This window comes from Scardinius erythrophthalmus, assembly GCF_964197995.2.
Source record: "Scardinius erythrophthalmus genome assembly, chromosome: 16".
In the NCBI taxonomy this organism is placed as follows: domain Eukaryota; kingdom Metazoa; phylum Chordata; class Actinopteri; order Cypriniformes; family Leuciscidae; genus Scardinius; species Scardinius erythrophthalmus.
Window position 1 is genome coordinate 37,577,388 of NC_138236.1, and position 13,578 is coordinate 37,590,965.

Here is a 13,578-nt window from a genome sequence, read left to right on the forward strand (position 1 = left end):
GAGAAAGTAAGCATCTTCTATTGTAAAAAAACGGTTGCCAGACTTGATTTGGAACTCAATAAATTTCAGCGTTAGCATCTTGAACTCGCAAGTCCAGAGGGTATGGTTTAGATGATGGCAAGTGCTTCAGATGCAGCCACACAAAAAGCATTCTCATTGCGTCAATATTCTGTCTCAGCACTGAGCTCCCTCGAAAGGGAACTGTTTTATAGATCCTATGGCCCTACAAGAGAACTCGTTGGATGTTTGAACGTGCTCTTTATCATTTTTATTGAGGAATTTATTCTCTTTTTTTGTATCATGTCATAGATTTATGAAAATGTGTATATATATATATATATATATATATATATATATATATATATATATATATATATATATATATATATTTTTTTTTTTTTTTTTTTTTTTTTTTTGCAGATTGGGACATGGGATCATGCAAGTGGTTTGAACATGACGGACAACCAGAAGGGAAAGGCAGCCAATGTGACTGACTCTCTCGCCAACAGATCGCTTGTGGTGTCCACTATACTGGTAAATAAAATATTTTATTGCTTCTATGCACTTTATTTCTTCTAGTTTGCATGCATACTACTTCAGTTATTGTCCGTAAGTGTGTATAAAATAAATATAGACATAATTTTCTTAATCAGTATTTTTGTCTTATTTTACCTTTAAAAATCTAAACATCCACATAATAATACTTTGCTTGAGAACTTGTTTTCAGAGGATATATTTTGCCAATTTTTTTTAAAGCATATATGTAACACAAATGTATAAGGTTTATGCTTAAATAAAATAAAGTAAAATAAAATAAAATAAAATGAACTGCAGTGAAACGGGTTCCGTATTTGCAGTATTGTACTGTACATTGCACTATTCACTGCTGTGTTCCTGGTTTTCATGTGTTGTTGTTGTTTCATTTACCTCATACAATTTATTTGAGACAAATTGTGTGGAATAGCATTTTAAAATTATCTTAAACTGACACTATGCCACTGACACTGACAGCAGACCCTGACAACTCTCACTAAATTCTATAATATTATATTATATTGCTCCTTCACGCTCTTTTCTCTCACTTCTCTGATAGTTGAAGGTAAAGGCAGCTCACTCATGTCAGATTGCACTATCATAGTCCCTGAGTGACGAAGCACTCAAGGTTTGTGGTTTGAGGCTGTTCAAACCATTCCGGTCTCTCACCACCAATCAGGATAGCAGCTTTGTTCCTGTCATCTGTTCCGATGCCGTGCTTATTGATGGAATAAACTTAGAAAACTCTTGTATACAGACTATTGTATAAGTGAACTACTCTTTGAAGTATCTCACTGTTCTTTTTTAAGCATCAGTTCTATAAGTTAGGTGTTTTTCAAGTGTGTTATTAGCATGCTTCTTTTAAACTAAAAATGATAGATTATACTTTCAGTCTACTTTTTATGTACTTATTGGAGACAAAATACTTAACAAAATTATACTTCAGTATTCTCAGCTTATACTTGTACTTAATCTTTTGATTGATATATACTTAAGAATTATATCTACTACAAGTGTACAGAACAGTCTAAGTATATTTGGCTTTCTTTTACTTAAATGTTTGATCAGACTTAAGAAAAGTATAATTATTCTAAGGCTTGTACTCTTTTGATAGAGTAGCCTATTAAATACTTTAAAAATACTAAAAAACTAAATATGCTTAAGTATATTTTCCAAGTGCACTTTAAGTATCCACTGAAAAAAAATAGTGTTGTCCAATACCAATTTTTACCCCCACCCCCCGTCCGAATTGTAAATTTGTTCATATGTGAGATGCCAGTGTTAGCTTATTTAGCTCAGTCATTTTGCTTTAGCAGAGGGAAATAGAAATGTGATTAAAAATAAATAAATAAATAAATAAATAAATAAATAAATAAATAAATAAATAAATAAATAAATAAATAAATAAATAAATAAATAAATATATATATATATATATATATATATATATATATATATATATATATATATATATATATATATATATATATATATATATATATATTGTTTTATGTTAATACATTTCTAATATGAAAATTTAAAATAATAATGATAAAATTAATAATAATATGCCTGTCAAAGTTATTGACTTTTCGGGTATTTTTATTGAACACATACTCCAAATTGTGTGGCACTGTGGCTCAGCACTATGGATAGATTTGGCATGGGTTTCCTCTGGGTGACTAATTCATTCCTTAGTGGCAAATGATCTATAAAGTGTATATGGATATTATAGCACAGATCATTTGCTTTTGGGATAATTTGTGGTGAAATGTTTCAATGAATTTTTAGTAAATTGCAGATTTTGGCATTTTGGCAAATCTGAGCACAGACTGATCCTTTTCAATCTCTATAGTGGGACCTTTTTCTGAGGAGAAACATCTGAGAAACAGCTGTTAGCTATCTTTGTTATTGTCCATTCAGTCTTATTGCTGCTAGGAGTTGAGCTATTGAAAGGGTTTCCTAAATGAATTTCTACGGGTTTATAGAATAAATTGGTAAACTTTTAGTCATTAAGTGACTAATTTAATGCATTTAGAATTGTATAACACATTGTATTTAAGCATAATCATTTCACATCAACACTTTATTCCAACTGCCTTATTTGAGGACTGACATAGAAATAGTGCAGCATTGTAAATATTTCTGAAACGTTTTTTTAAAGCCTAATTTTGTTTATTTTCATAAATAACAGATTTCCTGATGAAGGAACCTGTTCTGAACCTGCATGTGTACGTGAATGGTGTATTTTGCTCATCACTGTCATTGTATGTGTGTGTGTGTGTGTGGAATATTCAGGACTTTGTATACTTAGTTAAAAATCTGTAACACTGATAGCTGTAATTTCTTTTTTTTCTTTTTTTTTCTGAAATCTAAGAGCAACAAATACATCAGATGAACCTATGTTTAATTTCTACAGTGAACAAGTAGTGTTATTTTACGTTTAAGGTCCTTGCACACTGAATCCGAAATTCGCGTCCGAAATTTTCGCACGTGAAAAAATAAATACGACCTCACGTTATGTCAATCACACCTGCACACTGCTTCCGAAACTTTCGTCCAGCTTTTAGGATAAATGTGCTGCGTAAAGTGTGAGTACCAAGCAGCATCTCCAGGTGCACCCTTGAAACCAGACCAAAAAAGATTTGTGCACCCCTGTTTATAGCTCCCTTAGTATCACTGTGTGACAATGAGGAATGATCACCTCAAAATGTAGATGCTGGTGTGAAGGAATTTATCTAAATAAAATGCATGCACGTCTCTCGCTATTGCTCACGTGCCCCGTGACGTTTGCACACGTACCATAGGTTCCCGACCCCGGGATTATTCCAGAAGCTGATGTGTTGTGTCAAACAATGTCACAAACTTGCATTAAAATTGCATTTTGATTGAATAGATGAAAACAAAATGACAACATAGAGGTTAATGGGTTTAATGTCACAGGAAACAGTCAGTCAATTGACATTTGTGGCATTTCAGAATTTCCACATCTTCATTTTTTGTCCCTTTGATCATGCAGAACGACAGTATTCTGAGTCAGAAAATGAAAAAGGAAAATGTCTTCACTGCTCTATGCCTCTAAATTCCCTCTCTGTTGCATCACTCAATGTTTCTGGTGATGGACTTGCTGTCGAACTGTTTCAAATATTGGAACATATTTACAGTTTTTAAATTAGAACGTATGCACAAATTCCCCCACCGTTGAAAAGTTTGTTAGTTAGCTATACAAAGGAGCTTTAATTACTGTTAATTGTATTTAAACTGTTAAATGTTTAAATACATTTGTCATGAAGACATGTACCAAATTAGATGGTTCACTCTAGTTTACAGCATTAACTTGGGAGAGATTTTTATTCTCCTTAAGAAAACCAAACTATCGGTATCGGCAGATATTCTGAATAATTGGTTATCAGTATCGGTGGAGAGATTTAGTATCGGTGCATCTCTAATCATTATGTCAGATAAAGTAGTTTAACTTACATGTGCATTAGGACTCCAAGATCCTCCTTCTTACTTTTGAGTTTACTTTTGTCAATAAACAAAATAAATTCAAGGCAAAAAATGCAATTCATTAAACTGGGTATAGTGTGAGTTTTTATTCTCTCTCAGTGACCGATCAGAATGGATTAAATGCTACAAATGCTAGTTGTGTGAGTCAGGCGGCCAAGGATCAAAGCTGTCATGAATGAAAGGAGAGAAGGTGTGAGAGGAGACTGCTGGGAGGGGTGAATGCTAAGCGCTGAATGTCAGTCCTTACATGAAAGTTTAATGCCCTCAGGTTTGCCTCTGAAGCCGTCATTGTGCTGCTGCAGAAAGGGGATTGTTATTAATAGGCTGTGAGCAAACATGCTGCAGGTTTGCGCTTACATTTCTAAAAAAAAAAAAAAAAAGTAATGAAAGATGAGTTGAGAGACCTTATCACTGTTATAGGAAGCAGAAACTTCAATTGACTGTACAGGAGTGACAGAAATGAATATGTGCCCTCTTAAAATAATTCAAGGGGCATTTTTTTTTGTTTAAGGACAATATTTCTAACCTTATTAAATGAATGTGTCATGTTTTGTAGAGGTGGTATGAATGCATTTACACTGCATTTACAATTGCATGATTAATGTCATGAGATAAAATAAAATATTGACTATAGAAACTAAAACTATAACAATAATATATAAACTAAAGCTGACATTAGGTTGCAGCAAGTCATTTAAAAGCCACCTTAAAGGGGTGGTTCGGGATTTTTGACATCGGACCTCATTTTTAAGTCAGCCTGGTTGTTATTCATCAGTGGAGACATTTTTTTTTAAAAATTATCCAGTCCTTATATTTGGATAGTTAGCCGATGCTAGGCTAGCGCGAGTCAAGGGTAGATGTTAGCCAGCCATTAAAAACCATTTTACCCACTCCACAGTGCACCAAACGCAAATCAATTATAACACTAGACTATCGATGCAAATGTACGTTGAGAGAATAATGTTAGAAATCAAACTTACCTTTCATCTCAATGATCCCAAAGGAACTAGTTTCTCAGCAGCTGCGGAATTTTACTTTGCTCCAGTTAGTAATGCGGCAAAAAGTAAACACAGAAAAGAAGCGCACTACAGTGTGTGTAGTACATGTGTGTACCGGCTCACTCGGTTGCCTAGGTAATCAATATCACTCCGCTGCTGCTGTAGACAAGGCTTATGATTACAGGGAACAAATTATAACTAATGCAATGTGATGAAAGGTAAGTTTGAATTCTAACATTATTCTCTCAACGGACATTTGCATCGATAGTCTAGTGTTATAATTGATTTGCGTTTGGTGCACTGTGGAGTGGGTAAAACGGTTTTTAATGGCTGGCTAACATCTACCCTTGACTCGCGCTAGCCTAGCATCGGCTAACTATCCAAATATAAGGAATGGATAATTTAAAAAAAAAAATGTCTCCACTAATGAATAACAACCAGGCTGACTTAAAAATGAGGTCCGATGTCAAAAATCCCGAACCACCCCTTTAAATGAGTAAGTCATCTGCTCATTCATTCAACCAATTCCTTCAAAAAGGCTGATTTGTTCAGGAATGAAGAAAGTGACTGTCTTTATGAATGGGTCATTGAATCATTCACTCAAGCAATTTGTTAAAAAATGTTTAGTAACGAAACACCACTGTGTATTGAATTTTGGTGGTATTTTTGCAACTAATTTGTCACCCTGCTATATCTGTTCACTGACTTTGCATCAGACCATTCATAATGGTGCCTTGTTTTAATATTTGTTAAAATCAGTGGTTTTTTTTTTTTTTTTTTTTTTGTGTACACATTTTCTCCTATGGAAATTTCTGTAAGCTACATTTCCTAGTGCTTACACACACCTTGCCTGAGTATCCAGACAAACGTTGGCTTTGTGATCTTGTTTCCAGGCAGATATTGGTTGCTAGTATTGTATGCAGTACACATCAGTTGATGAATAGTTAACTCACATTTCACAATACAGTTCGATTTTGTCTTATTTCCTCATCTTCCAGGATGTTTTGTTCTCCAAATCTGTGATTAATAGCTGAATGAATAAAATTTCAGTGTTACAATTTTAACCAGCAGTCTAGGGTTGTTGAGTTCAGGACGCAGCAGTGCAGTGTCTTCTATAGCTTTGCTACTGGATTCAATTGCCCCTTCACCTCCAGATATTACTCTGCATGTGCACTGCTACACAGCGAACTGGACAATTAATAAAACTGGGGCTTATTTAAAAAAAAAAAAAGGTTTGCTTGAGCCAGTACCATTGTTTCCAGGAGTCAAAATATTCAAGTTTTTAATTAGATGGCAAGTAATGGAAGGTAACTTAGCCTTTAGGGGTACGGTAGTTTCTCTCCCAGCTGCTGAATGGATTGCTGGTTTAATTAGACTTTTAATTCTCTCAATTGCTCTTTTATGAGTTTAGATGCAATATTTGTTTTTCCAGGGGACGTTGTGGTATAAATTGTCTTAGGCAGTTTAGATGCTTCTTAGACAGACATGTAACATTGCATTTACATTTCTGCTTTTAGCAAACACAGAGGAATATAATCAGTTCATCAAAGAGCCGACAATATTCATAGTATACAATTCTAGGTTTATTAGAAAGCTATATTCGGATTAAACGTTGTCCTTGTCTTAGATTTTCTACTCTGGGAGCATTAAAATAGTCTACTAATACTCTAATAATAATGAGAGTTAGCTGACATGTATTTCCAAAGTTACTTATACTGTAGTTAGTAGAATGTCCAAAGTGGACTATTGAAATACAGTGTTACCCAAAAACGATTAATCTATGTGTAGGAGGAATGTTATATGAATGATAGAATTTAATGATAGCAAACAGAACTGAGTGCAAATACAGCAGTGTATTTAGGTTCCTGGCCGGCCAAAATGTTTAGGGACAATTTTGGTAGTAATAGCAGTTGGACTTCGACAGACTGTAAGAATCGCACAGTTGTTAGGCTTCAGCTGATTTACATTATTGTTTGTACAAAATATATTGTTTTCCAAAACATATAGATTCATACTAAGCAATACATAGATTATACTAAGAAGAGTAAATTGAGTGTGCAATGCTTTTAAAAACAATCTTGCAAAACTTAAGAACATTTTTGGGTTACTTTGCACTACAGAATTAAAATAAAGAAAATATTATGTCAAATATTGATTTTATTATTATTATTTTATATTCATAACATACCGTATCAGTGTCGTCAGTGTAGCGGCTGTTGTCCTGGGTCTTTTGATGGTATAGTGTACTCAATAGGCCTGGGGTAGTGCAGTCCTACCCTTAAAAATGTGCTGTTGCCCTCTGTGGGCCGTAATGTTTGAATTATTCTATTATTATCACATAAAAATGTTGCAGTGCAAAATATCTTAATGGTCTTCAAATGGCCTTCATTTCCAAATGGGCAAAATATAATATCTTTTTTTTTTTTTTTTTTTTTTTTGCAAAATGATGCATACTCCTGAGAGCTTTTGCAGAGTTGCCCAAAATGTATTCAATATGAAATAGATCTCAAGAAGAAACAAAATTGCTTTTAACAAACTTCTGAAGTCACTCAAGTGTTTTAGGAGTGCAGAGGTCTCCAGATTCGTATTGTTGATCAAGGGTGGTTTGTGATGCAGAAATAGCAGGTTTTCGGCAACATTAATCAAAGACTTCTGGCACTTCTGAAAACATAATGCATCTCCTGCTATTTTTCCATGAAAAGTTTCACAAGTATTTCAAAGCATTCTGGAGCATTTTCAGATATTAAAATGCACCTTTCTCAGATTTGTGGGAAGCTGTCCTACCCATCAGCCACTGCAGCTTTCTGACCTTGAATTATCTGCTTTCTGTTTGGCATGAACACGCGTACACACACAGAGACGAGCTTTCAGGTATACACTCTCTCGCTTCCTGTCTTTCATCACAAATTGACATTTCCATTGGAAGGAAAGAATAGAGAACAAGTAACAGAAAAAGACAAAAATGACAATGCCAAAGGATGCATTTTAAGATTGATCAAAAATAATTGTAAAATCACTGAAGCTAATTAAAAACCCATTTGCAAGCTAAATGTCAGTCGTCTGAGCGATATGTTGGCTGCGCAGACTGGTAGATCTCACAGATGTTTGAGTTTGGCACTCTAAATGAAACCCAGCTGAATGTAAAACCAATCACAAACAAAAGCCAAATGGAAAAGAAAGCCGCAGTGCTCAGTGAGTATTCAGCTTCAGCGATAAGTCAAAGCACTGTGTGTGTTTAAAAAGCTCAGGTAGTTATGAAATATTATCGCTCCCTGTGAGCAACCCTCTCCAACTTCTGCACTGTTTCCATGGAAATACACACATGTACGAACAATGCTCAAGCACAAAGAGCTCAATGGGGTTATTTGACACTGCTTTCGGCCAATGAAAATCTGACCTGAACGCTACAGGCCTGAAGGAGCATGCGGTCAGTGCTCATAAACTAAAGGTAGCTCTGACTGAGCTGGAAGCAATACAGGTTACCAGTCCACTAACATCTCAGAGCTCTAATGTAAAAGCTCTTATTGGCTCTGTGTTGATTTAGAGCTCATGCACCATGAACGGTGGAGCAACTGAATTTAGTGAAGCAGAATTCATGACCTGACTCATGAAATTATGATTTTACTTTACACAAAATAAATTGTGACTGGTGCATTCCTATAGAAACTCTCCGTCATGATGCTATGCGGTGGCTAAGGGTTTTCACCGTGTTGCTAAGAGTGTTTGATAAGGCATTGATATGCAGTTACTAAAGTGTTCTGAGTGGTTGCTAGGGCATTGCTGTGCAGGATGTTCTGAGTTCTTAAGTACATTGCTATGTTATTGCTGAGCTGTTCTGGGTGGCTCCATTTCTAAAAGAGCCCACCCCTAATCTCTGTGATATTCTGTTTTTTAGATATGGATTAAGTCCTTCCTTCATTGTAAATCTAAAGGATTTGTTTCAGCAGTTTTACCAGCTGATAAATGAATGCTGCATAGTTTGAGGTACCATTAATATCTGTAGCGCAAATGTGTGCTATTGTGAATCTGCTTTGAAAACATTTCTATTATATAAAGCCCTTCAAAAATAAAGGTGTTTGACTTGACTTGAATTTAGTGTTACAGGTTTGTTTATTGATTAATCCTAAGGATGAGAAATAATAATAGAGATGCTTGCCTTATTAAACACCACTAATTAACACTATGATGAAAGCAATAATGATAACAGGTGCGCAGTGACAAAATCGAATGCGATGGCAAAGCAAGGTTTTGTGTCATCCTGTAGGTCAACTATTTAAAAACACTTCTATGATATAAGCGGTTGGGTTATGTGTCTGAACCTAGCATTCCAGATACACTACATGGACAAAACTATTGGGACACCTGACCATTAAGCCAACAGGGACTTTAATGACATGGAGTTAGTCCCCCTTTGCTGCTATAACTACTAACACTCTTCTGGAAGGCTTTCCACAAGATTTCGGAGAGTAGAGCATTTGTGGTGTCAGGCACTGATGTTGGATTACAAGGCCTGGCTCGTAATCTCTGTATCAATTCACCCCATTTAGTTTGGTTGGGTTGAAGTCAGGGCTCAGTGCGGGACAGTCCAGTTCTTCCACACCAAACTCATCCAACCATGTCTTTATGGACCTTGCTTTATGCACTGGGTCACACAATAGAGCAGGGTCTTCCCCAAACTGTTCCCACAAAGGTGGATGCATAGCATTGTCCAAAATGCCACACCATAATCCCCCTCCACCAAACAACCCCACACCATAACCCCCCCTCCACCAAACAACCCCACACCATAACCCCTCTCCACCAAACAACCCCACACCATAATCCCCCCTCCACCAAACAACCCCACACCATACCCCCCCCTCCACCAAACAACCCCACACCATAACCCCCTCCACCAAACAACCCCACACCATAACCCCTCTCCACCAAACAACCCCACACCATAATCCCCCCTCCACCAAACAACCCCACACCATAATCCCCCCTCCACCAAACAACCTCACACCATAACCCCCCCTCCACCAAACAACCCCACACCATAACCCCTCTCCACCAAACAACCCCACACCATAACCCCCCCTCCACCAAACAACCCCACACCATAACCCCTCTCCACCAAACAACCCCACACCATAACCCCTCTCCACCAAACAACCCCACACCATAATCCCCCCTCCACCAAACAACCCCACACCATACCCCCCCCTCCACCAAACAACCCCACACCATAACCCCCTCCACCAAACAACCCCACACCATAACCCCTCTCCACCAAACAACCCCACACCATAACCCCTCTCCACCAAACAACCACACCATAATCCCCCCCTCCACCAAACAACCTCACACCATAACCCCTCTCCACCAAACAACCCCACACCATAACCCCTCTCCACCAAACAACCCCACACCATAACCCCCCCTCCACCAAACAACCCCACACCGTAACCCCCCTCCACCAAACAACCCCACACCATAACCCCTCTCCACCAAACAACCCCACACCATAATCCCCCCTCCACCAAACAACCCCACACCATAACCCCTCTCCACCAAACAACCACACCATAATCCCCCTCCACCAAACAACCTCACACCATAACCCCTCTCCACCAAACAACCCCACACCATAACCCCCCCTCCACCAAACAACCCCACACCATAATCCCCCTCCACCAAACAACCCCACACCATAACCCCCCCTCCACCAAACAACCCCACACCGTAACCCCCCTCCACCAAACAACCCCACACCGTAACCCCCCTCCACCAAACAACCCCACACCATAATCTCTCTCCACCAAACAACCCCACACCATAACCCCTCTCCACCAAACAACCCCACACCATAACCCCCTACACCAAACAACCCCACACCATAACCCCTCTCCACCAAACAACCCCACGCCATAACCCCCCTCCACCAAACAACCCCACACATAACCCCTCTCCACCAAACAACCTCACACCATAACCCCTCTCCACCAAACAACCCCACACCATAACCCCCTACACCAAACAACCCCACACCATAACCCCTCTCCACCAAACAACCCCACACCATAACCCCCCCTCCACCAAACAACCCCACACCATAACCCCCCTCCACCAAACAACCCCACACCATAACCCCCCTCCACCAAACAACACCAAACAACCCCACACCATAATCCCCTCCACCAAACAACCCCACACCATAATCCCCCCTCCACCAAACAACTCCACACCATAACCCCCCTCCACCAAACAACCCCACACCATAACCCCCCTCCACCAAACAACACCAAACAACCCCACACCATAATCCTCTCCACCAAACAACCCCACACCATAATCCCTCTCCACCAAACAACCCCACACCATAATCCCCCCTCCACCAAACAACCCCACACCATAATCCCCCCTCCACCAAACAACCCCACACCATAATCCCCCCTCCACCAAACAACCCCACACCATAATTCCCCCTCCACCAAACAACCCCACACCATAATCCCCCTCCACCAAACAACCCCACACCATAATCCCCCCTCCACCCCCTCCACCAAACAACCCCACACCATAATCCCCCCTCCACCAAACAACCCCACACCATAATCCCCCCTCAACCCCCTCCACCAAACAACCCCACACCATAATCCCCCCTCCACCAAACAACCCCGCACCATAATCCCCCTCCACCCCCTCCACCAAACAACCCCACACCATAACCCCCCTCCACCAAGCAACCCCACACCATAATCCCCCCTCCACCCAGCAACCCCACACCATAATCCCCCCTCCACCAAACAACCCCACACCATAATACCCCTTCCACCAAACAACCCCACACCATAAGCCCCCCTCCACCAAACAACCCCACACCATAATCCTCCTCCACCAAACAACCCCACACCATAATCCCCACTCCACCAAACAACCCCACACCATAACCCCTCCTCCACCAAACAACCCCACACCATAATACCCCTTCTACCAAACAACCCCAGTGGCGGTGTACTTTACACCACTCCATCCGACGCTTGGCATTGTACTTGGTGATGTGAGCTTTGTATGCAGCATCTTGCCAATGAAAACCCACTTCATGAAGCTCCCGCCGCACAGTTTTTGTGCTGATATTAATGGAAGTTTCTTCAGCTATGGAATCAGCAGTGTGTTGGCAATTTGGCATCAATCCCACTTACAGTTGACCGTGAAATATCTAGCAGGGATGAAATCTTGCAAACTGAAAAGTTGGCATCCTATCACAATATCACTGAGCTCTTCAGAACGACCCAAATCTTTGTAAATGCAGACTTAATGGGTGCTTTATTTTATACACCTGTGGCAATGGGTCTGATTGAAACACCTGAATTAAATTATTAAGAAGTGTGTCCCAATACTTTTGTTGATATAGTGTAGATGTTAATAACAACAGGTAATATTGTTACTACATGGAAGATGTGAAATGAAAATGCTTACAAAGCAAAAATGGTTCAATAGGGAGGTCATTACAAATTGTATTGTTAGCGTAATTCAAGTAAAACTTTTAACTGAATAATATACATGATTTTAAAGATTAAGTATTTGATATGTCTAATCAAACCTAATGACTTAAGGTGTAGTCATATTTACCATTGCTCTTTGAATTTTTGCAGACAAAATAATTGCAGTCCATGCACACTGCAAATGAAAAAACATGATGCAACCAGTTTCAAGACTTTTTTGAGTATACTCAACTTATGTAATAAAAACAAATTTTGTATCAACTAACAATTAAAGTTGTTAAATTAAAGTCATCAAACATAATAAATCAAGTTTTATTAATTTAAAAATGATAATGTCTTTTATTTGTGGATCCTTAGAATTAACAGTAATAGCTCAGAATTAACAGTACATTAAATTTATGATACACTTTCAGAGTTTGTCTAACTTGAATATCAGCAAACTGTAAAGGTTAGTTATTTCTATACAACAAAACAAGTATAGGAGTAATTCTACAATATAGGGTGCATTTCATGTCCATTGATGATAATTATATTTTGTTCCAATTTTCCTCAGAAATATCATGTTTTATAAGCATGACTGACATGCTTTTTGCGTTTTGATGCCCTCGGTCTGGACGAGCCTTAAGGTGGCTGAACTGGCAAGCTTTTCAAAGCTCAGAGAATTTAAGCAAAAATTAAAAAACTAAAACGTTGAAAAAGCAAAAATAGTTTGTACATACATGATGCTTTGATGCATGAGAAGAAGTGTTGTTTCTGTGCCGGGCTCCTGCTGTGAACAGGCTGGCTCTCATTGGTTCATTAGGACTGTGAATATGCAGGCGGTGAGCAGCGTGGGGGCGGGCAAGCGCTTATCTCTGTCTCTGCTGAAGCTCCCCTGGCATGACAAATCTTCCCGAATCTCGCTGGTATTGAGGGATCTGTTCACACCAGCTTCCTGTAGTCTAAACCAGATATCTGCATTCTTATTGCCAAGATCAGCTGTCTCAGAAATTGCTTATTTGTTGCTCATGCATCACAATAGTTAACACAATGTTAAAGGGATTGATCAA

At 38.8% G+C, this 13,578-nt stretch overlaps 1 protein-coding gene across 1 annotated transcript in view; it reads left to right on the forward strand.

The window, feature by feature from the left end:
• The window catches only part of grik2 (glutamate receptor, ionotropic, kainate 2), a 229,396-nt gene that overhangs the window by 152,577 nt on the left and 63,241 nt on the right, over window positions 1-13,578 (forward strand). Inside the window, exon 9 of the mRNA XM_081388117.1 lies at window positions 421-534. Coding sequence (XP_081244243.1) covers window positions 421-534 — 114 coding nt within the window. The remainder of the gene's footprint in view (window positions 1-420; window positions 535-13,578) is intronic.